Consider the following 24,677-nt stretch of genomic DNA (forward strand, 5'->3'; position numbering starts at 1 on the left):
TCAATGCCCTGTCACTTGTGGATAAGAGGTGAATGTTCACCCCTCCAACCAAAGACAGGAGACAGTAAATTTTCCTGTAAAATTTTGGACAACTAGCCTGCTGTCATATGAAGAATCTTGTACTTCGAAGTTCTTCCCTCAACCCATGCCAATATAAAGGAAAGAAACTGAACTTTCATATTGCTAACCCTAAAGCTATACATCATCTACAACGTGTTTAGATGAATGTGATATCTTGCATTTAAGGGTAGAGTCCACCAAACTTCTTATACATTCTAAAGCCATGAGGATAAAAAAGAGAGTTCAGAATGGAAATCATCCATAGTTTATTGAGATAATTTTATCACCTTCTGAAATACTATTACTAAATGTTACAAATTTTCTTGTTTTGAGGTAATGTACTTGCAACACCATACTTGCATATGCTTTAAAAACTAAGCCTGGCTCCCCCTTTAGCAGCCCAATGTTCTTGTGGTCCAGTCCCAGCGATTTCCTTGCTTGAATGACCCCCATAAATAACAAATCACCATTCCCACAATTTTTTTCTTGGGATATAACAATAACTCTTGGAACAGACCAAAGTGACTATGAACCTTTGCTGAGTGCATTGGACAGCTTATTAAAACCCCCAAGAGGAATGGAGTCATTTCTTTTGCTTCCGTAGCTCCATCTGATGATGATCAAGTTCATAGCCATTACTTGGCTCTCTGGAGGAGTTATGGGCATCTCATTGATCATGTGAACTTCCAGTTTTATGCTTGCGACCCTCAGTTTATGAAATACAGTCCTCTAATTATGAAGGAGGTAAGGTCTTGACCAGCTTCATTAGTGATAAGAGTGGGAGGTCACCTCCAGATGATGGCTTCTTCATTGCCTGCAATAGGCTCAAGACCCAGCACCAGCTTCATGGTAGCTTTGTTTGGTCCGCAGATGACTCCAGGGCAGGAGGTTTCCGCTATAAGAAGCAATCACAAGCACTATTAGCAATTCCCCACTAGGATAATAGTCTGGAATGTTTGGCATTGCAATTTTAATATAATATAACTGAAATCCTGTATTCCTCTTCTATATTATATTCCCTCTTATCAGTGAATATTCAAGGGTGTTCTCTATCTGTGCTTCTTGTAAAACATTGAGCCATCATATTGTAACTCTATCAAATAAATTATTAGATGGGGCATTTGGAAGCAATGGAATACGTAATTAGAAACTTCATAATTAGCAGAAGAAAATTTTCAGAAAGTAAAGTGCAAGATAAAATAGAATGATAACAAAAACAGAACATTAAAGTATTTGCTAGATTGACACTCAATGATAATAACATATGATCATACACTAAAAACATTAAATCTGTTTTGGAGCCTACGATGACCTATTCCATATTCTAGGTAAGTGGATGAACTTCATTACTAGATGAGAACCAAATTTGAGGCAACACTTAATGCCCGTATTGACTAGAATACGAACGTTCGTATCAAGTGAAGTGAAGAAATTCATCACTCAAGTAAGGTATTTCTTGATCCATTTTACAAGCCAAGGTGATATCAGTGCAAGGGCAATTATATTAGTACAGGTTGCCATATATGTCTGAATGGATTGGAACGAAGGGATGAAGGAAAGGAAGGACCAATGAAGGCAAATACCCTATCCCATGGGGCTGACCTCCAACCATCAAAGAAGGGATTGGACTCAGGTAGGCAAGGCAGGAACTTTCATATTTACTTATTTAGGAGTTTTTCCCAGCTAAGGCCCCGATTTTCAAGCTGCTTTTCAACGTTTTTCTTGAGAAAAAAATGAGTTGATTTCTATTCATTCATCTCTTATTTTCTCAATTGATTGAGTTTGGGTGAAAACCCTTTTTTTTTTTTTTTTAGTGAGCTTCAAGAGGAGGCCAAGATCAAGCTTGGTGAGGATGCTGAGTACGTTCCAAAAGATGAAGGTATGTAGATGAAGTGTGAAGGTGCTGGTCAAGTAATCCATGAAGGATTAGAAGACTTGAGCTAGGTAAAACCTTATACACATTGTTTGTTCTTCATAGTAGAATTTTTTATCAATTGTAGGCCCATGGTTTTTTTATCTCTTCAGAGGTTTTCCATGTAAATTCTGGTGTCACTGTCTTTCTCTTATTCTCCTTCTTGATGAATGTTCAGATTTAATTTTTCATTTTATACTTGTGGATATAGTTGAATGAAATAACAATGAGCTAATATAGGTGTGATTTTATTTGGATATTATGGATAGTTTCCTTGTTTATTTGGGGCAGTGTTCTTCAGTAGAATTGGAAACTTGAGTCAAGGAGAAATTGTTCCTATGAACTGTGTTGGGGAATGCTGATGCAATTGAAAGTGACTTGCTGAAAATTGTAGGGGGAATGTTGGTACATTTATACTTGCATGTGATTTTTACTTTGTGTTGGAAAGTGTTTGAAGAAAAAAGAAAAAATTGTGAAAAATTCTAAGGTTTGATGATTTGTGTTAAGAGACCTTTTAAATTGTTTAACAACACCTATTCACCCCCTCTCTAGGTGTTGTCCATCTTTGAGATTCACCTTCACTTCCATTATAGTAGTTGAAACAACCTATACTCAAGGTTAAGTTAAATCTCAGGTTGATTACATTGCATCTATAGGCCGTTTATATCTTTTATTCATATCTTCCGTTTTCATCCAATTACGAACTCAACAAATGGCCAAGAATCAAGTCTTCCATGAATATCATAAAGTTTTCTACCTATCATCCCTTTCTTTTTAATGTGTTGCCACATGTTTAGAGAAGCAAAAGGACTTCAATAATTTCCTGCACCATCTAAAGAATGATTCAACTTCTAGAGACAGTGATAGGTTCAAAAGGCCACCATCGAAGAAAAGAAAGTTTTCCCATACAAAGTCTGGAATGACTATGAAGAATGAAGGAATTAATTTAGTGTTGTAGGAGGTTGATTGATGACATCTTTTGTGAAGTATTGACCATTAGTTTATAAGTTGTCAACAGCACCATGGTTGACCATTAGGATGATAAAAACTTCACTATGAGTTCATTTTCACAAGGTAAACTGATGGTGGTTATTCCTCACGGTTTCTAGAATGGTCTCGAATCCCCAAGTTTGGTGATGCCCCACTTTGTAGTGCACGGATGGTAGCTCAAGGAGTGGTAATTTTGATACCAGATGATTAACATTGCACAGGATTGATCACAAATTGCATGACATTATCACTTATCATAACTTTTATAGTTATATGCTCTGATTTTGCTATTCACAGTCAGAGACAGTAACTTTGTAGTATGATTTAATTATTATATTTATTTTGGCACGACAATATCATACAACTTGACTGATTTAGACTGATTCATATACAAGTGCTGATATCATGTACATACTCCTATACATTGACCTACTATGAGTGTGAAGTTTTTGTTAGCATGCAGGAACTTTGTAAGTTGCTGACATACATCTACAGGTTAGCTTGTAATTTTAGCTTGCACTTGCTAATTCAAGACACGTGTTTGTTTAGTATTTTAGTTGCTTACAACAAATATGTATACACTGACACTGTCACTGAAATATGATCACTTTATTTTTATTGACAACTACACATTTGACATTGTCATCCTTCATGCAACTAGACCATGTAATAAAGTAACTTTCACCTGTAGTTACATCATATGTATTATACAATTCTATCAAATGACATTAAATTAGTGGGGACTTAAATTGTCATGCATATCGCCAAGGCAAAATGTCCATCAAGGCGAAATGCCCAAACAAGACGAAAAGTCCAATGAAGGCAAAATACCCAACAAAGTGAAATGTCCAATAAGGCAAAATGCCCATTAAGACGAAATGTCCAATAAGGGAAAAATGTCCAATCAAGGTGAAATGCCCAAGAAGGTGAAATGTCCATTAAGATAAAATACCCAATGAAGGCCAAATAACCACCCAAGGCCAAAGGCTCAACAAAAAATTGAGGAAGATCATGTACCTTCAAGGATTGAAAAGTCCGTCTAAAATCGTAAAGTCTATATAAAGTCAAAAAGCTCAAAAAAAAATCATAGGATGGTTGTGTGCTTCCTAAAGTACTTGGGCACACCTTATGATCACAACTTTTGCTTAAGATAAAAAGTTGAAGCATCATACATTCCTTACAGTCATATAAACCATCCTTGGAAAGAACTATTCATCATGAGTTTAAAAATAATAATAATAATAAAAGTAGTAATAATAATAATAATAAATAAAATCATCAATGTAGCCCCACTTGAGGGCAAAGAGCTTCATCAAATCATTTTTCCGCCTATAAATTCTCTAGAGACAAATATGTAGGCAAGAAAAAAGGGGCAAGTAAAGGGACCAGGTTTTGAACTCGTAATCCCATGAACATGGGATGAGGAAACTCATCTTCCCATGAACACAAGATAAGGAGAATTATCTTCTCTAGTCTAAGGTCTTGAAAATACAAGCTTTAGGATTCATCTCTAAGTGTCACATGCCATGGAGAAGTATGTAAAGGGTGAGTTAAACTCAAAGAAGATAACTTGAGTTAGCATGAACGTAAGCACCATGTTCGTTCATTGTGAAAGGAATAGGAATCAAAACCCAAGTTCCCAAAGAAGACAAACCTTGCGGCCAAATGATGATACGATATGTGGCAAAAAGCAATACTATGTAGTGATAGGGAGATTCTCTTTTTTTATTACAAATTTAAAAAACTTATTAGTAAAACTAAAAATTAATCTGCCCCAATTACAAAAATAACAAATAAATGGAAGCAAGTCCCCCGAGATCTTAGCAAACATGAGAAGGATGTAAAAAATAATAATAATAATAATTAGCCATATTCCACTAGTCCTATGGTGTCACCACGTGAGGTCATACGAAAAAACACAAGTCATAATTCCCGTACCATTTAACATCCCAATGTGGACAATCCTACTAGAGGGCAAGCAACCCTTCCAAAATAAAACGTTTAAAGATAAAACACTTTTTTTTTCACTTTAAAAACTCCTTGACTGAGCTCACATGTGAGAAAAAGGGGGCAAGTGAAGTGGACGAACTTCATTACTAGACGAGAATTGAATTTTGAGGCAACACAAACTGCCCATATTAACCAGAATACAAACTTTCGTATTAAGTGAAGTGGATGAACTCCATCACTCTAAGTAAGGTATTTCGTGTACCAACCTACCCGAGTACTTGTGTGTGCAACAAAACAAGAATTTGTGTTATCACTAACACAGGTCTCTTTGTCTATAATGGGAATCCTTCTATTAAACCAGCCTCTATTTGGAAGAAGACACGTGGCATGAGAGTCTCCTATAAATAGAGGAGTCCCTAAAACAAAAGAGAGTTAGTTTTTAGACATTACAATAGGCAACTTGGTAGAAAAAAGAAAAGTATTGGTTAAGACCCTAGAAAGACGAAAAACACCTATAGAATATGGCTTATAGACTCTGTATAGTTTAGTTCAACCTTTTCTTTTGATAACTGAATAATTAGTTTTAAAGGGCTAACCTAGATGAACTACAAACTAAAAGAAAAAGAACAGAAAGGACAAAGAAAAGGAATACCTCATACATGGAATGTGCCCAAAGAGATTCATCTCTCTCCCTTTCTTTTCTCCTTCACCTTGATCTAATCCTAAACAGGGCCACCAGCCTGTGATTTGGGAGATAAATATAAACATAAGAGAATCCAAAGGCCTTGAATAAAAAAATTATCATAGAATCCAATGTATCAAATAAAAAACCAAAATCAATATACATAAATTAATCACATGCAGTTGCCAAGAAAGATATATCCTTTTTCTTTTTTTTTCCCTTTTTTATAGGTGACCAAGAAAGGTCTATCTAAAAAGAAAAGAAATCTGAGTTCTGCATTTTAGCATAAATTTTAGGAACCTAAAAAACCAAACTCCACCCATGTAACTATGGCTTAGAGGCTTTTACTTTTCTCTTAGCATATCTTAGAGCAACAATATCCTCTCAGAAATAACTCAAACTTCATCATGATAAAGAAGTTGAAAACAAATTTGGTATGAATGTAAGAGTCTGATCACATGGATCAAAAGCACCTAATTTCACACCAAATTATGTATTCTACAGCTCTAGTGGCATGGCTTTCATAACAAGACCAAGAATAAAGAAGATGACAAAGAATAAAAGGTAGAATTCATTTAGCTTTTAGGGTATATAGCTAGCTAGATTGACATTTATTTTATCATTCCATTTGTTAATCATCATTCTACAGTATGAGGGAAATATTATGAAATGGTTAAAATTTTCAGTGCTTACCTTCAAAACTTTATCATGGATAATGTGAGTGGATAATTCATCCTATCTACAGGAAACCAGAAAAGGCAAAAAAAACCAGGAAGATTAGAAAGTTGAGATCAAGTGCTAGAAATCATGACTATCATGATAATCACAAAAATTGGATGAGAGGATGGTGATGCAGATATATGCTACCTACACCGGACGACAAAATGTAAGCAAAGGAGGTATCACTTCTTTCACATTAATCATTTCTACAGAGTTACACCACATTAATTGGCAACCCTGTGGAATCTAAACACAGGCACATGTTTATTCATTTATTTGCTAAGTTGCAACACTTTGTATATTCTATCTGTATGTGGAAGAATTTAGAGGAAAATAGTGACAGCAATAATGAATTTTGCAAAGTTCCATAAAACAAGGCTTCAATAAACTCATCCTCTCGGGCAATTGATGAGTAAATATAGGCAGGATACTTTTTAATTGCCCAAATCAATCTAAAAAAATGACATAAAAGAGTGTCAATAAGCAACCTGAGAATTGTGGGTGAGGAGAAGTCTCCAACAAGTCATAGCTTCAGCCTGTTTTGGATGCATTCCTAGGAATTCATGGAAGCAAAAACCTGATTGTTAAAACAGACACAAGTGACAAATTGTATGAATTAATGCTAGTCTGAGAGGTCATATCCTGAATTTTCCTGAATTTTCCACATCCAATTAGTTCCGAATCTTTTACATGCCGCTATGTTAAGGATTTTCTTCCAACTTTTAGTTTCAGTTTTGCACAGTTAAGGATACAAATTTCATGGTGACCACTGCAAAACAGAGCCAATTATGATTCAGAGAGAGGCCATAGATGGAGGAAAAACATTATAATCAATGAATTATGTGTGTGTGTGTGTGTGCACGCATGTGTACATATATATTATGCCAACTGGTGCAATTTAATTGGATTTTAGAATCTTGCTGTTCACTTTTGTGTAGTATTATACTCTTATTAGCATCTTAATAAAGCTGTTCTCTTCACACAGATTTCCCAAAATGCTTTTCCCACAAAGTTATTGAGCTTTTTATCACATCTTTCAGAGAAGCATTTCTAAGTCTGTTGGGAGAGTAGATCAAGTTCCTAAAAAGCAAGATAGGGATAAACAAAATATGACAAATACAGAACACAAGTATTAGAAACAAAATTTGAAATTTGCTTCTTTGCACAAACAAAAGAAAGTGCAAGTTGCTTGAGTTGGTCTCACTTGAAAACAGGATGTATGTAGCAGATTCGCTATAGATCTTGAAGACCATGCCTGCGGAAATGGCACGGAACCAGATTGGCTTGTTTTAATTTCCTTATTGCCCTCACCTTCGAAGTCACCACAGTATATATTTGCGTCCAACAATAGTCCATTTCCCATGAACAATAATGGAGCTCCTTAAGGTTTTTATCACCCTTTTCATTCTCCAAGCTCTCTGCATCTCCCCGAGATCAATGCAAGCAGCTGCCAAGAACTCTAAGCTCTTTCAAGAATACATTGGAGCACAATTTAACAATGTCAAATTTAGTGATGTCCCCATCAACCCAGATGTTGAATTCCACTTCATTCTCGCCTTTGCAATAGACTACTCCAGCCCCAGCACTCCTTCAAACTTTCCCACCAATGGAAAATTCAATATCTTCTGGGACGAACAGTATCTCACCCCCGCCCACGTTTCTTCCATCAAGAGTCGTCATTCAAACGTCAAAGTACGTCTCAGCCTAGGAGGGGCTACTGTGGGAAGCAAGCTTGTTTACTTCAAGCCTTCTTCAGTGGATTCCTGGGTTTCTAATGCTGTTACTTCTCCAGTTCCATTTGGATGGAATTGATGTTGATTATAAGCAATTCAGAGATGATCCCGATACCTTCACCCATTGCATTGGACGCCTTATAACAACCCTCAAGAAGAATGGTGTTATCTCATATGCTTCTATAGCTCCCTACGACGATGATCAAGCTCAGAGCCATTACAAGGCTCTCTGGAGGAGCTATGGGCATCTCATAGATTATGTGACTTCCAGTTCTACTCATACGATACGTCCACCACTGTCACTCAATTTCTGAAGTATTTTGAGGAGCAGAGCTCTAATTATGAAGGAGGTAAGGTGCTGGTGAGCTTCCTCAGCCATGAGAATGGTGGGTTAGCTCCAAACAAAGGCCTTCTTTACTGCCTGTGAGAGGCTCAAGAGCCAGCAAAAGCTCCATGGCATCTTTGTTTGGTGTGCAGATGACTCCTTGGCAAATGGGTTCCGCTATGAGAAGAAAGCGCAGTCGCTATTAGCATCTGCAAGCTAAAATCATAATATATTTGGAATTGCCATTAGGCTTGAATAATTATCTACGGTAATCGTATTTCACATTATGTTCCACATGTTTGTCAGAATGCTTCAATAAAGTTGTGCGCCATAATGAATTTGATCTTCTCTTATATTTCTAGAGGGCCATGTGACAGTTTGTGGGCAAACTGAAAACCCCATCATGAAAATGCTCGTTGCTTCTTGTGATTAGCATTCACTTTCCAGAGAAAGTGATCCCCACTCCCCAGTGAACACTAACTGGGTTGAAAACCTCAAAACCCAAAAGTCCCTCAAATTTTCCAGACCAAGCCAACAAACAGGATTGACTCTTGGGCTCAGAGAAATGTCGATAAAAGCAAAAGAATCTAGAAAGCTTATTTGCAAGGGCGTTGACCAGATACTTGGCTAATGCTTCAAGTGATCAGGAACTCTCATTAGATCAAAGGAGACAAATTTGATTTGAATGCTTAAGGGGGAAATTCAACCCAGATCTAAAAAAGCAATGGGATTTGTGAACTAAAGGAGAAGATTAAAAATGCAGACACACCAAATTTGGATATGAAGGTCAATTACAATAATGGAGTGATGAAGATCAAGGCACCCACCAACTGAATGCATGTTCACATTTGGTGCAATAATCCCCCGACTCTCACTTACAGTGACAGCCCATTTGAGACTAGTTAAAGTGCTTTTAATCATGTCAAATGTTTGGTTCGGAGAGTACTAAGTAAAGAATAAAAATATTAAAAAGGGGTTATAATTAAAATTAATTAGATACTCATTTATTTTTAAATTTTTTATTTTTTATATTAAAGAATTAAAATAAATAAATTTTGTTTAAAATGGTATATAAAAATAATTTTTTGATTTTAAATATATACATATTAATTTTTTTCATTTTTTCTTCCTTTTTATTTTTATTTTACATTTTCCCTTGATCATTCAATAATACTTAATTGACTTTTAAAGCTTAAAATAGATTAAAGAAGGGTATTAACCTTTTAACCAAACAAACCCTAAATATTTTATGTGGTGACTTGTTAGTACTTAGAAGTTGCCAACGAATGCATGTGCAATGTGCAGGTGGATGAACAACATATCAGTGTTTTCCTTCAATGCCCTGTCAGTAGTGGATAAGAGGTGAATGTTTTTCACCCCATCAAAGAGAGGAACAGTAAGTTGTCCTGTGAAATATTGGACGATTAGCCTGCTGTCATGTGAAGAATCTTGTACTTCGAAGTTCTTCCCTCAACCCATACCAAAAGGAAAAAAAAAATCATTGAAAACTTTCATAAGCTAATCCCATATGGCCATATCTGGGACGAGTTTAGGTGAATGTCATGTCTTACGTTTAAGGGGAGAAGTCCACAAAAGTTTCTAATACATTCTATAGCCGTGAAGAAGAAGAAAAAGAAAACAGAGAGGGGTTCAGAATGGACATTATCCAGAGAGATTGAGATATTTTTATCACCTTCTGATCCTAGAAATATTCTTACTAAATCTAAATGTTATAAATTTTCTTATTCTGAGGTAATGTGTACTTGCAACACCACTTCACATGCTTTGGAAACTAAGCGTGGCCCCCCTCTTTGGCAGCCCAATGTTCTTGTTGTCCAGTCCAGTTATTTCCTTACTTGAATGACACCCATCAATCACAACAAATCACCATCCCCACAATTTTTTTTCCCTTGGGATATGGCAACAACTTCAATGTCAACTCTTAGAACATACCAAAGGAACAAACCATAGGGCATAAACCACTTGTAGGCTTGTAGCTGCTGGTTTCTTTCATTATTTGGGTGTTTTTGGGGCAGACAGTGCAGACTGTTTGATAAAAGACAGTATACATATACTGATGAAAGGTTATAAAATATGAGATTGTATTAGAAATGTGATTTAAAAATTAATTTAAAAGATATATCATTATTATAACAATTTTCAGATTTTCTTTTGGGGGGCTGCTTTTGATAAAATCCCTACCTGCCTACCCAAGACTTTTTTCATTGAAGTGACCATCATATTCCTCCCATAGTCCACTATGCCATCCATGATTAGAAAAGTAACCAACTATAAAAAAAAGGGTAAGGGGAGGTGACCCTTGCCCATAAATATAAGGCCCAGTAATCCTTGATTCTCATCCAATTAAAGGCCTGATTAATCATTCAGAGAAATGAGCACTCCTCTTTTTCTTCTCTCTGTGAAAACTGCATACATGAAAGAGACTATAATGCTTGATAGTTGATACAACCCTTGTCTTAGAGTGCCTTTGCCACATGTTTTCTATCATTATTTTTCAACTTTCCCCCATTTTCAAGAGATGAGGTGAAGCGAGAGAACTTGTGTACTGTTCTTTGGAATGACTATTGATGTGAAAACTCTGAAAGAGTCAAGATTTTAAGGACTAGTAAGGATATGATGTAGGTCAAATACCTTATAGCAGATTGACGATCAATGATCATCCTTTGTGAAGAGCCACTTGCAAGACTTTCTTGACACACCCCCAAAATGTTAGAAAAGTTCATTGTATGGTTGAGATAGTACTTTGGCATCTTATGAATGGTGGGTTCACTTCTCCTCCATTCATCCCATATATTTTGTAATCTTCCTCTTTGTCTCCCCTTTTTCTTTTCTTTCTTCTTTGGTTTCAAATTTAAAATGAACCAAAAGCTCAATTTTTTCCCTTTTACAAATTTCATTGAAGGCATCTTTGTCATCTTTGGCACTAAATAACTATTTTTGACATGATACTAAATGGGCTTGTTCCATCTCAAGAATATACATTATTAAAATTATCCGATGATCATATGAACAAAAAGAGAAGTATAAGAGAGACACATATACGTAGTATTCAATCAATAAACAAATTTCAAATTGAGACAATTTGTACATAAAACATAGTATATCCCTTTCCCATAAAAAAATGCACTTGCATATGTTTATGAATCCATTTATCGTATTGAATGATATTTTTTTTAATAAGTATTAAATGTTATGGTTCTCGGTAGGTATAAAAAAGATACCCCTAATCAAGTGATATCAAATAAATATTTTCAAGTTTCACAAGTTGTTTCTTAGTTCTCTTTTTTTATACCCTTATGCTTTGGTCTCATTTATTTACATTTTTATTTAACTATCTAGATTTCATCATATATATTCAATAATTCAAATTTAGACTTCCATAGATATCACTATGGTGTCTTGACATTTTTCTATATACGAATAAGGTGCATAGCTGAGTCTATTAGACCTAATGAAGAAGTATAAATTTTAGTATCTTTTTATAGAAACCAACATAAGCCATAGGGGTCTTTAAGCAAATGCATGCAGTGTGGCAATTGCGCATCAACAATAATCAACCATGGCCTTCATTGACTAACCAAAAGAAGGGGAATATCACCCTTTTGAAGTCTTAACTTGTTTTCCCACATATAGTAGCAAAGCCATTATATTACTACTCCAATAAGTCATGTTGTCAATTTCATAAATAATTTAATTGATTTATTGGGTCAAGAGCTCTCACTTCAGATGACATATTAAGCCACATGGTCGCCCTCAATCACTCATTTCTCATCCTAGTGGCAGGACTGTTTGGGTTGTTGACCCCATTTGACAAACCGCACGACTGTACAAGATGTTGGGTCACAGCCAATTTCATTGTCTTTGTAGCCATAATCTCATCTTTTCATCTAGAGGAAGCCCCACCTTTTCCTTTGCATGTTCCACAACTACAACCACAACATCATTGCCTAATAGGATACATAGGTTTTCATTATTCTTCATAGCCTACGCTTAAAAAGATGCTTTTCTTTTCTTTCCTCTCCTTTTCTTTTCTTTTCTTTTCTCTCAACCAGAGAATAATACATAAAAAGATACAGTCCTCCAACTTGGCATATACCACCACATCACACCATATTCATCACAGTTTCATGCTTTGAAACACAAAGATCAAAAACAAAAACAGAAGTTAATACTTGATGGTCCAGTGTCATGAATCCATGATACACAAGGAAGGAAAAAGTAGAATCCAATATCAATATATATATCAGTAGCATCAAAAGATTCAAAACCCCACCTAACACATTGAAGGGAAATATCATAAAAAGCATATGGGTTTGATGTAGAAATTGTTGTTTTCCGTTTGAGTGTACCGTACACAAGGGATGAGAACAAATGCCATGGCGACAGACAACATCAAGTTGGTAGACGACCACTGTAACATTACGTGGATTCTGTACGCAATCGAATATATATATGGCTATGGATTCATACAAAGTATACGATGTGGTGGAGATGGTTGTTATTGAAGGACACACGTAAAATTTGGTTGCAAAGGGGTTCCAACTTAGTCATTGACCAACCCAGGAACGAAACGTTGGGAGCTCCCAGTTAGTTACTTTCTGCGGCAATGTGCATAAAGTCTAAATGTTCATCATTTTTGTGGCAGTGTCTGAAATGATATGGATGATTCTCTTGGCCCTACTCACAAGATGCTTATGCTTATGCTTCCCCATCCCTCTCCTTCTTTCTTGGCGATCTCATATATAGATGTTTTTGGAGCTTTGGTCATTTTTCAATGACTGCATCATCAGGGGAAGATTTCGAGCATACATGTATGTTTTCGCTTGATTTTCAAGAAAATTGTAATCACAGTGTTGGAATATTCGTGGGTCTTAATCATGATCATGGTAATTGATTGGATGAGCATAATCTTCCTCTTTAAAATGGTGAAATGGGGATCACATTTTTCACAATTGATAGCTTTTCTAATTCAAATAAATACCATGTGACCAAAAAGTTTTGTTAAATTTTTTTTATTGAGAAATGAATATGAAAACATTGACGATTGTGTTATTATGAATGATACTTTTTTTCTATTAATTAGGTAATATAATATATACATTTTCAAGTCTTGTTACTTGTATCTCAATTTCATTTATTATGTATTCATGTATTTTGGTCTCATTTACTTGTACCTTTGTTTGATAATCTAAATTTTATCTTTTATACATATTGAACGATGATTTCGATAGGTGTCGCTACGACCACATATCCATATCATTTTTCATTTACAATATCACTTGAGTTTTCCAAGAAGCATTTGAGTCACCTTAAAATATGAAAAAAGGATTAAAGGTTTGCTTAAACATCCAAATGAGTTGATCTTTGTATGTCCTTTTGAGTGCTCTAGAGCATTTCTTAGGGAGTATTGCTAAAATGCCCCTCAATTAGGGTTTGAATAAAAATTATTTTCAAACTCATTTATTTTATAATTAGATCCCACTTTTTAAGATTGAGAGACTTTCTTTCCTAATTATTGTATTTATTTGTTATTGTTCTACCAAAGTTTCATGACTCTTAGTACATTTTAAGTTAAAATTTAGAGTTTCTTTTTATGAAATGATAAAGTTGTTCGGATCATATACCTTTATAAGTACAAAGATAAAAGTCATTCAATAACACATGAATAACATTTTAATGATTTAAGGAAAAGCATGAGTGTAGATTATATTTGTTCTAAGTAAAACTACCCAATTTTTAGATTTAGTAAATTTTCTTTGTAGTCAAGTTGATTTATGGTCTTACCTTAACGAAAACGTTCGTGTCATTCATTTTATTACTTTTTCATTTAATTTTCTTATCTTGTATGATTAATAAGAAAAGTAATTTAATTTGACCAATCGATCAAATAAAATGAAAGAAAGGGTCATGATCAAGTTTGAATTACCTCTTCCCCTTTTTAGATGATTTCGTATCTCAATAACAAATAAACTTACCCTTTTGGCTCTCAAATCAATAGCTTAACATAAACATCAAAATATCGAACAAAAACCAATGCATCATGCACATGATGTTGAAGGGAGTCGTGCCCACTAGCATGGTTTGAGGTATGAAGGCCTAAAATACTAATGAAAATTGGATGTATTAAAAGAAAAAACCACAAATTGAAATAATACATTAATTCTGTTTGAAGGAAGGTTTTAGGCAGTCACATTGGCAAATTGGAACACGGGATGTCAAATTAATGATGATGATGTTTGTTGATAATAAAATCCTTAATTTTAATCATCCCAAAACCTAATACAAATGATTGGAATAAAATGGTGGTCACATGGGGAATGGTATTAAATTATGAATGTAATCAGTCTCCCTCTGAAACTGAGGGGCAAGTGGGGGTGGGGGTGGGGGGTGGGGGTGGTGGTGGTGGTGGTGGTGGGGTCTTTTTGTAGCTCTTTGTCAAATACAAGTTGGGCGTGAATCAATGTCTTTTCTTGAGGCCTATGTTGTTTAGGCATAAACTAACTGTAAGAACAAGCGAAGCTTCAAGTCTCTTTAAGTGAAGTCTCTCCAACAAGTTCTAAAAAAGTGATTAGCACAAATTATTTAAGTATTTTTTAATGTACTTTTTTTCAAGGTGGCCAGGCTTTTGTCATTAAATTGACAGTTGGAAATTAAATCTGAATAATGGTGAATTATTAATTATTATTATTCCTATTACTACTCCTACTCTCAACTCTTTTCCACTAACATCATCAATGTAGCATAGATTTGAGGTGTTGAATTTTTCGAGTTTAGGTTCGAAGCACCTGGTCGCAACTAAAATATACCGTGAACCTCATTTGTTGAATAGAAAGTGTTTTTTTTTACTGAAATAGCTTGTTAATATCAACCAACATAATTAAAATAAACTTGTAATTAATATAATAATAATTTTTAGTTATGTTAGTTGATATTAATAGATTATTTTTAATTCAATGGAAAAAAATAAAATATTTTGATTTTTTTTATTCAGTCAAAAAATAAACATCATTTAAGTATATTAAAAAGTATTATAATTTTTATTATCTATTTTTTAATTCATCTTAAGAATTATGTTTTAGTATAAATTTAAAAATCATATTTTAAAAGTGTAATTTAATACATATTTAAAAACTAGGGAGCTACGACTAGAAATTGTTATTTTTAATTTTTATGGAAATCATAATTTTAAAATATGTTTTTAATTTAATTTAAAGAAAATAAGTAAATTAATTGGGAAAGTAAATAATTTTAAGCTTGAGGATGGTCATAGCATGGGGAAAGAAAAGAACAGGAAAAAGAGAAGAGAGACAGAGAGAGGAATAACGAGAATTGGGATACCCTCTCAAACAAGTGAAGAGTTGAAGGGAGGGGCAAAATGCATTCGGTGTGGCGATCTGAGTTGAAAAAGGGAGGTCAACGCATCCTCAAGAGATGACGTCATCGTCCACGTCATCATCCAGCTCGACCCACCTCCATAAGTATCCCTACTCTTCACCCCACACTCTCTCCAAACCCCATTCCCCACGCGCCATGTACGGACACACCAACCACTCCCTCTTCTCCGACTTCCTCGGCCACTTTCCGGCCTCCGACGTCCCTCCTCCTCCCTTCGTCTTTCCCGTAGCTCCGCCTCCTCCTCCTCCTCCTCCTCATCTCTCCCTCTCTGCTGTCGACGACTTCGACTCCGTCTCCATCTCCGATGCTCTGCTGCCTCACAACTCCGACCTCGGCAACAGTTGCAGCAGCGGCGGCTCCTCGAGTTCCCTCACCACGAGTTACTCCACTCAGAGACCGAGTTTCATCCAGAGAAGTGTGAGCAGCCACTCGCTTCAGCACAACGGCCGCCACCCCCACCCCATTTCGCTGGTGTCGGAGTTCCTGGAGTCAGAGTCGCCTGTGAGGAGAGTTTACAGCACCGGCGATTTGCAGGTGAGCTTCTCAAATCACATAAATACCCACGCTCATTGTCTGTAACTACTTCACGCCATTGATCTCCTTTATCAAAGCTCCGAGGTTGCAACCCGACAAAGATTTAGATGCAACTCAGCCACATGCAACTTCATGTAGACCCAAAACTACCATAATTGAATATCTTCATTTAGTACAACACTCTGATATTATTGCATGTTTTTTCCTCTATTATTCATATATTTTGGTACGTATAAATTCTAGAATTACTAGTAATTAATAAAAGGGTTCATTTGTTTTAATCTTGTTAATAGAGAATTAACATGATGCAACACCATCATCGACCCGAAATCTCCATATCGAATGACACTAGTATCATTGAAGGTATGATGACCAAGGCCTCTCGATACAGTCCGGAGGAGAAGAAGGAGAGAATAGAGAGGTATAGGAGCAAGAGGAACCAGAGAAACTTCAACAAGAAGATTAAGGTTTAACTTTGTTCTAAATCTAAATCAAGGCTTCTTCCACTAGAGCATTAATGCTATATAAAAACAGTACCCTCTTTGTAATTTTACTTGATTTGTTTCAAAAGTGTTTCAGTAGAGAAAAAGAAAAGGCCACTTGGTATTAAAAGTAAACAATTTTCCTGCTTTGCTTTTCCTTTATATATATATATATATATATATATATATATATATAGTAGTTGAAGAAGTTGATTTTGTTTGTTGAATCAGTATGCGTGTAGGAAGACATTGGCAGACAGTCGGCCGCGCATCAGAGGGCGGTTTGCGAGGAACGAGGAAATTGAGAAGGGTTCGCAGAGTCAGTGGAGTAACTTAGGAGGGGAGGAATGCGAGGAAGATGATGATAATTGGACCAATTTTCTGGATGCATTTTCAGCGAATCTAGTGCCCTAAAGTTGCCGTGGAAGCTAAGCTTCCTGTATGTTGTAATGTGGTGGCTAATGTTTTAGTGTGGCAAATTCCTATTTGTAGCAGTGATAATGCATTTGTAGTCTTGTGATGAAGCTTAAAGCTCAGGTGATGTAAATATGGTTAATGACATAATTATTAATGACAAATTTTGCCTTCAAAAGGACTTGGACAAGGCATGAGAATGTATCATTTTCCTTGGTATTCTGTGTTGCACTACACCCAGAAATTAACTACTGGACTGAAATTCAAAGGGAATAAGAGTATGTTTTCCAAACCAAACCTTTGAAAAGTATGGTTGTGGAATGAGAAAGGAGAAGAAAAAGTACATGACCATGACAGCCATGGTGCCAATCACCAGTATTGCCATGAGAGTGACACAACCAACTATCGACTTTGGCCTCAACCATGGATGCCTACTACTGCAACCAAATATCAAATATAGGATAGGAGTAGTGTGTAAAATTCGGCTGGATGGGAATGGGAGCTAAACCTAGGTTGGTTGTGAATTGTGATGGGGAATGTCAAAAGGAGGGCATTTTGTGATGCGATTGTCATGGAGAGAGAGAGATTGGACAGGCACAAAGAGCCTAGTGAATGTGAGGATTGAAGAGTGTGGCACACTGCTCTTTTGCGAGGAGATAATGATGACCAAAAATTCAATCATCCCTGGGATCCAGTTTGGGTTAAATGAAATAATGAGGGTTTGAATTTACTCACCGACTGGATTCTCACAACTCACAATGTGCATTCGTTAAAACCACGAAAGAGACAAAGATGGGAGGAGAAAAAAGAGTCCCTACTTTCTTTGATTTTTAAGCCACGTATCTTTGATATTGCCGGAATCGCTCACACTCACTTTGGGCTCCAAAGTCAAAAATCACCTCCCCCACAAGTCAACTCCTCTCATATATCAAAACTACTATTTTGGTGTGAAATGAGAAGATTATGGCCCTATATATATGCAAAGAGATAAGAGATAGAAAGACAAGAGCACTGTTTTTGGGTAAAATTTAAATATCATAATGCTCTGCAGCTATGGCTTTTGCACGCCATGCCTTAGAAGTCTTCCATTATTGAATGCTATGCTATGAACATCAATCTTCAACCCCTTTTTCTCCAAACTTTCTCTGCTCTGCTCTGATTTCAAGTTTTCTTTTGATCTTTGATCGTGCAGTTGATTTTTTCAGTTTCCGTGTACTTTGACTGTTCAGTCTCGAGAATCTGGTTGGGGGGCCTAGACATTGTATTAAAGAATGCTGTTAAACGGTCCACTAGAAGCATGTAAAGCAACAGCAAATGACAGTGCAGGGTACACACAAAAGATGGCAATAGCCCACTACTGTTCTACTCCTTTAAAAGTGTGGGTTTGGCCTCGTTTAAAATCATACATCTTAATCTCTCTTTAGAGCGATCACTTGGTGCTTCATGTTACTGAATGATGATGTTGAAGCTTAAAATAATATGGCATGATTGGAGTCCTAATGGTAGAATTAGAATCTGAATCCAGACTTTCTTTATACAAAGGCTATTGTTCAAAAGGCAACCCCTAGAGGTTGGGAGAGCGGCTATGTTGATTCCTGTCGGCCGGCGGTGGGTTACCCACTTGAGTTATTAATGAATGGCCTCCAAGGATTAAAAAAATTTATAAGCTTAGGGCAGTTTGAATTATGATCCCTTTTTTTAATCCAAGGGCTCCAAATTTTTGTATCAACACAAATGATGAATTCTTTAGGGGATTGACCAGGTCTTGTAGACTGCAAAATTTCACAGGATTTGTCACCTTTCTCAAATGTGACCAAAATCTAAGTGGATATCCATTGTTAACAAAGATATAAGGTAGTGTTTGTTTTTTTAACTTTTTGCTGAAAATAATTTGTTTTCAGAATTTAGGTTATTTGTTTTTTTACTTTTTATGACTTATTATAAACTTTTTACTAAATAAAAAAAATCAAAATATATAGCTTTTTCTAAATAGAAAAAATGACATATTAGTTTTTCTTTACTTTTTAATACTTAATAGAAATAAAATATTACAAAAACAAATAACCCAATATTTAAAACTATTAAGCATTAAGGTTTTATTTAAAATTAAGTAAAAAAACAAACACCACCTAAGTCATACAACAAAAACAGTGACGGAAAGAAAAACTCAAAAGAAATTATATGAATATTCTCAACTATTTTGTATATGCCGAACAAAAACGATGCTTGAAGAGGGATCCTAATACATCTATAATATCGTAGTCTTGTTTCTTTTTCGGTGAGCTTTCTTCTTGAAAAGAACTGGACTCACCAAGCGCTTGAAAGGAAACAGAAGTGCAGCCCTACGCGGTGTCCTCTGTTTTGCTTTGGCTTTACCTGTATTCAGTAGACATAGGAACATGGTAAGTAGTAGGTAAGTGAATTTGAATTGGGAGGAATAGTTAGGGCTTGAAGTATATTTCATGAGTTCAGTGACCTATATAAGCTTAAATTTGCAACCAATGATGGGAGTTGCAGGGATGAGATGAATCAAATGAATGGTAGAATTAAGAAACAAGAATATTGGTCAAATGGAACATTGGTGGAAACATTTGGAAATGTAAAAATACATTTTTATGCCGTCTTTACCAATAATTGAAATAAGGAAATTTGAATGAGATGGGGAAATGGGATAGGAGAGAATAAGAAAGTTAAATCAAGGTGGTTGCATTCAGTTTAGACAAGAAAATCACAACCATCCAGCAGGAAGGTAGTCTTTAAAAATCAAACTAAAATTCCTGCACCCCAAGCTGCTATACCAGGAGCATAAACAATTCAATTTATGAAAATCATTCAGAGAACAGCAATATCAGAATACTGTTGGCATATCATCCAATCCCTGGAACATGAATTAGAGCCAGTACCTGATATAGATTCATTGATAGAAGGATACTCAGTTTCAGAATCATCAGCTTGTTTTTGCGCTTCCACAATCATTTCGTCCATTAGCTCATGATTTGCAACTGAAGAATCATTGCTGCCTTTCAGCTCATCATAGCACTCCACAGAGGGAGTTCCATCAGAAAGTAAAACTGAATCATCTACAGGTTCCCTAAATTCTCTTTCTGAGGAATTGTCATGCAAAAGCACATTGTTTGAGGCCAAAGATAAACTTGCTTCATTTTTCATATCAGTGTCAACTAAAACTTCATCCACTGTGACACTTCGTGCCCCCAAAACCACATCAAAACCTTTTGCATTCCTAGATTCTTCATTCTGTAAAACAGAAAGATTCACATCCCTGGTTTGGGTGGGGACTTCAAATTTACCATCAGCATCAGCATTACACACAGCATCACACTCAATGTCCATTAACACAGTGCACAATGTTAAATTATCATCTGGTAACACAACATTTGCTTCAGAACCAGCTGTGCACTCTTCTGATTGCAAATTATCTATTTCTGTTCTAACTGGGGAAAAATCTACAAGGCCATTTGAAATATTAGGTTCTTCCTCAGTGATGGTAGTATGTGTTTTAATTTCTTCAGAATCAATATCAGCTTTTGAAGTATCATTAGGCGAAAATGATTTTTTAGAATCTTCATGACCAGATATTTGACATTTTGATGGGGTATTATATGATGATGTCTGTTCTGTTTCAGGAAAAAGTTTAAGCATGTCTGGTTGTTCTGATCCTCCATTAGTTGGAACTGGTGCCCCAATTTTCCCATCAACAGACATAGAGTTTTTAATATTATCCACTGGCTGCAACACAGACTTTGTTCCTGATAACAAATCCTTTAGTTGCAACCCATGCGGTGGCATGTTGTCCACAATTGAAGCAAAATCAATGGCTTTCACAGTCTTGGATACTTTACCAGCAGCAGAGAAAGATTTTGCCATATCATCTAAGAGCAGATCACCTTCACCACTAGAGATGGGGTCCCATTTAAGCCCATTGCCAGACCAAGGTTCATTGGAGTCAAATTCACTGGATGGTATTAATTCAACTCTGATGGCCTCCTTGTAAAATTGCTTTTTCCTTAAAGCATTAGCTATAAGAGATCTGCAAGACATGTGAATGGTCAATGTTTTATGCATATCAATCATCAGCTAAATGTCCTAAAATGCTTTAGGTTTTCTGCATACCTACAATTTTTAGAAATAGCTGCTTTAGCACGTTCCATGGAGAGACCAAGCAAAGAAGATAAATTTGCAACATCATATGGCCCTCTAAGCTCATTTACAGAAGGGGCAGCACTTGAGAAGATGAGATTGTTTCCTCGAGTCCAATCCACCAACAACTGGAAGCTTAGGTAGTGTGTTAGATGGCTAGTTAATACATGATTCATCAGCATCTCACAAGACAGAACAACTTGACCTTCAGGTATAGGAATATGCTTACTCTAATGTGTCCAAGAAGCAATTAACATATACAGGCTGTGCATACAACATGAAAAAATAAATAAATAAATAAACAATTTCAGCTTCTTGACATGTCTATGGAGAGGTCCTACACATACTGGATAGTTCAAAACCTACCCCTATAGACTGGTCACATAAAATACAAACACTAAATCAAGCCCCCCATGCTGTATATCAATTGGCTAACAGCATAGTCTAATCGTGCCAAATTATTGTCAGGGCTATAGGTTTAAATCCGTGTGTACAAGAATGGGGATTCTATTGTATTAGAAGTAGAAATCAGATAGCAAATATTGCAAAAATGAGATATCCAACAATTATTTTTACTACCCGGCATCGATAATCTGTAATATTCACTCTAATCCTCAAAGACATCCCTCCAGTATTATAGTTTTTGCAAATAAGGCAAAATCATTGTAAGCTAAGACCAACACAAAAGTAACCTAATCTTGAGTATGCATTGCCAGTTCATTCAAAACTAATTCCGAAAGAAAAAAGGTTGGAGTTAAAATTTTGAATACCATTGCAAGATTGCTGTTGAAAATAACTAAAAATATAAAATCATGAAGAAAACAATAGAAAATTAAAGATAAAAATTATTTGAAGAGCATATAGTGTTGTCTGCATGAAGGAATATTATGGAAGAAGAAAAATAATTTATATATGTTAGAGATCAACCCATCAATATGAATTATAAAAATCAAATTACAAAGCCCAAAATTTGACAAGTGGCAAAGAAATTCTTCAATTCTCACCTTGGCATTCGATATCACTTGTTTCCTGGATTGAACATCGGATATAAGATTAGAGTATGTGATTTCAAAATACACCCCGCGCTGCATATCACAAAGGCAAACGTCAAATGCCATTCTGTAATATATTTCTCACTCAAAACATCAAATTGTGAAACGGTAGAAAGAAAACCAGGGCAAGAGTAGTGAAGTGAAGAGGATACCTTAATTGCAGCTTTAACCATGGGAAGCTTCAATCGGAACGGCAGCTTCTCCGAGAAATCAATCGCGATTAAATCTACCTAAGTGATTGAAGTAAAACAACAATAATGCTATTTAATTTAGCACAAAGTTTCAATTGAAATTCAACAGAGCACAAAGACGGTTGAACTTGAATCCAATGCAACTATTTTTTAAACCAAAACACAACTTTCTTTTTGTTTTCACAGATGAGACTAAGCCACCAACCTCAGAAACCTGACAGGCCTGATCGAAGGCGTTCTGGTTCAAAGGCCGAACAGCGACCAAATCGTAGGACTTGAGAACGGGGTTGCCAGAGTTGAGAGCGGAGGCCTGAGGGGAGGAGTCAACGGCGACAGTGAGGCGCGTGTACTGACGGAAGGGAGAGGAGAGAGGAACGCCGAGAAGGCTGCGGTGGAAGCGAACGGAGGAGGAGAGAGATGGGGCCAGTTTGAGGAGAGAAGAGAGAGAGAGTGGGGGTATTGAGCAGGAGTCTGAGTCCGACATCACGCCCTTGATCTTGCGGTTGTAGGCAACTCCGCTGTACCCTAGCTCCATGGCCTTCACCACCACCTTTATCCGACTGCTCTTGTCGCCGGCCGCCGTTGTCCCATCGTAGGGGATGTTAAGGTCGAAGAATCCCATCCTCCTCTGAGTTTCAGTTTTCTCCGTTTCTACGTTGATATACTTTACTGGTTAGGGCTGCAGCCTGCAGTTTGCAGATGCATGGGCTTTGGGTTTCAAAATCAGGCCCAAATTAGGCAGGCAACCATGTGCAATGGGTTAATTTAATTATTAGGTTAGGCGAAGTCCAGACCTTTCTAGGCCCAAAAGTAGGCCCGTAAGAGTTAACCCATTTTGGCAGTCTAAATACTCCCGCGCGCGCACTGCCCAAAAGAAACACAAAAGTATTTGAAACTAACGTCCACGTCATCGATCCGAGTAGCTTCCAATCCTTTATCTGAACCGTCCAAATGAAACCATGGACGACCGTAAACGCTCCCACAAACCACCACAAGGATCAACCCCAAATCTAATCAACCAAAGCGTCCCGCTATAAATTCACAACTACCTGCTGCCGATTGCCATCGAACCCTTGTACTCCACCAAATCTCTTGGATTCAAATTTTCTCAGTAAGTATCAATCTCTCTCGAAATTCGCAGCTCATCTATCTATCTAGGGTATTGCAGTTGTCTCTAATCTTTTGGGCTATTATTATTACAGGTTTGAGCTTAAACAATGTCGGGGCGTGGGAAGGGAGGCAAAGGATTGGGAAAGGGAGGGGCAAAGCGACATCGTAAGGTGCTCCGTGATAACATCCAGGGTATCACGAAGCCAGCCATACGTAGGCTGGCTAGGAGAGGAGGTGTGAAGCGTATCAGCGGTCTGATCTATGAGGAGACCCGTGGTGTGCTGAAGATCTTCTTGGAGAACGTCATTCGGGACGCCGTCACCTACACGGAGCACGCTCGCCGGAAGACCGTGACTGCCATGGACGTCGTCTATGCTCTCAAGAGGCAGGGCAGGACTCTGTATGGGTTTGGTGGTTAAGGTTTCACCTGCAAAAGTCTTGCTGTCAAGAAAATTTAGAAATTATGTCGGTTTCTCGTTTGGGAATCTAGGGTTTCATATTGGGGCTTCTGTAATTACAGATGTTTAGATTTTCTTATTGTAGCTGTTTTGTAATCCGAAGCATGAATTACAATTTCACTAGTATTATTGTATATTATCGGTTCTTTCTTTCCTCTTTTGCTATTTTGTGGTTTCTGCTTAAAATTTGAATGTGTTGGGAAAGGAGTGGCAATGGTATGATTCGAAAGTAGCCTTCCGATACAGGCCGGAAGGGCTTGAATTGGTGGGCAATGTTGCTGTTTTTGGGCGTCGTCAACCCGTATGCAATTAATTGTCTTGTATGTCTGCACTTTTGAAATTGCAAGTGCCGCATGAATGTTCCACTCGCTTGCTCTGATAATAATCGATTGGCATATGCGCAGACATGGTGGAGAATGGATTTAGTGGGTGAAATTCTTGTGCCAAGGAAACATTGCGGGCAGTACAGGGTCCAGGTTTCGAAATGCGG

At 36.6% G+C, this 24,677-nt stretch overlaps 3 protein-coding genes, 1 long non-coding RNA gene and 1 pseudogene across 5 annotated transcripts; 3 read left to right on the plus strand and 2 right to left on the minus strand.

Moving 5' to 3' along the window:
* Nucleotides 1-302: 302 nt before the first annotated feature.
* LOC104879558 (uncharacterized) lies at nt 303-6,279 on the minus strand. Its single transcript, XR_002030375.1, has 2 exons — nt 5,565-6,279; nt 303-955 (listed from the first exon to the last, which is right to left on the minus strand). It is a non-coding gene; the product is annotated as an uncharacterized LOC104879558 (long non-coding RNA).
* Nucleotides 6,280-7,596: 1,317 nt separating this feature from the next.
* On the plus strand, nt 7,597-8,723 carry LOC109121557 (chitinase 2-like; annotated as a pseudogene).
* A 7,177-nt stretch (nt 8,724-15,900) lies between these two features.
* On the plus strand, nt 15,901-17,412 carry LOC104879557 (uncharacterized). Of its 2 annotated transcripts, XM_010652782.3 has the most exons (3): nt 15,901-16,322; nt 16,616-16,789; nt 17,036-17,412. In XM_010652782.3, exons 1-3 carry the CDS (start codon nt 15,924-15,926, stop codon nt 17,216-17,218), a joined length of 756 nt encoding a protein of 251 aa, XP_010651084.3. In that variant the 5' UTR covers nt 15,901-15,923; the 3' UTR covers nt 17,219-17,412. The 2 variants fall into 2 exon arrangements, with proteins under 2 accessions (XP_010651084.3, XP_019075955.2); XM_019220410.2 differs by lacking the exon at nt 16,616-16,789.
* Nucleotides 17,413-19,279: 1,867 nt separating this feature from the next.
* LOC100241609 (protein GAMETOPHYTE DEFECTIVE 1) lies at nt 19,280-23,375 on the minus strand. The gene is made up of 6 exons (XM_010652780.3): nt 22,825-23,375; nt 22,581-22,658; nt 22,381-22,461; nt 21,350-21,504; nt 20,122-21,266; nt 19,280-19,594 (listed from the first exon to the last, which is right to left on the minus strand). The coding sequence occupies exons 1-6, from the start codon at nt 23,239-23,241 to the stop codon at nt 19,467-19,469; spliced, it is 2,004 nt and encodes a 667-aa protein (XP_010651082.1). The 5' UTR covers nt 23,242-23,375; the 3' UTR covers nt 19,280-19,466.
* A 123-nt stretch (nt 23,376-23,498) lies between these two features.
* Nucleotides 23,499-24,321, plus strand: LOC100265646 (histone H4). The gene is made up of 2 exons (XM_002284528.3): nt 23,499-23,730; nt 23,822-24,321. Exon 2 carries the CDS (start codon nt 23,837-23,839, stop codon nt 24,146-24,148), a length of 312 nt encoding a protein of 103 aa, XP_002284564.1. The 5' UTR covers nt 23,499-23,730; nt 23,822-23,836; the 3' UTR covers nt 24,149-24,321.
* Nucleotides 24,322-24,677: the final 356 nt, after the last annotated feature.

This window comes from Vitis vinifera, chromosome 6 (genome assembly GCF_030704535.1).
Source record: "Vitis vinifera cultivar Pinot Noir 40024 chromosome 6, ASM3070453v1".
NCBI classification, from domain to species: Eukaryota; Viridiplantae; Streptophyta; class Magnoliopsida; order Vitales; family Vitaceae; genus Vitis; species Vitis vinifera.

Excerpts from the sequence above, each read along its gene's own strand:
- LOC104879557 (XM_010652782.3), top strand. The coding sequence starts at position 15,924 with ATGTACGGACACACCAACCACTCCCTCTTCTCCGACTTCCTCGGCCAC. Across the intron at positions 16,323-16,615 it reads ACAGCACCGGCGATTTGCAG|AGAATTAACATGATGCAACA; the intron begins GTGAGCTTCTCA and ends TCTTGTTAATAG. Across the intron at positions 16,790-17,035 it reads ACTTCAACAAGAAGATTAAG|TATGCGTGTAGGAAGACATT; the intron begins GTTTAACTTTGT and ends TTGTTGAATCAG.
- LOC100241609 (XM_010652780.3), bottom strand. The coding sequence starts at position 23,241 with ATGGGATTCTTCGACCTTAACATCCCCTACGATGGGACAACGGCGGCC. Across the intron at positions 22,659-22,824 it reads AGGCCTGTCAGGTTTCTGAG|GTAGATTTAATCGCGATTGA; the intron begins GTTGGTGGCTTA and ends TCAATCACTTAG. Across the intron at positions 19,595-20,121 it reads TATCAATGAATCTATATCAG|GTAAAGCCAAAGCAAAACAG; the intron begins GTACTGGCTCTA and ends TACTGAATACAG.
- LOC100265646 (XM_002284528.3), top strand. The coding sequence starts at position 23,837 with ATGTCGGGGCGTGGGAAGGGAGGCAAAGGATTGGGAAAGGGAGGGGCA.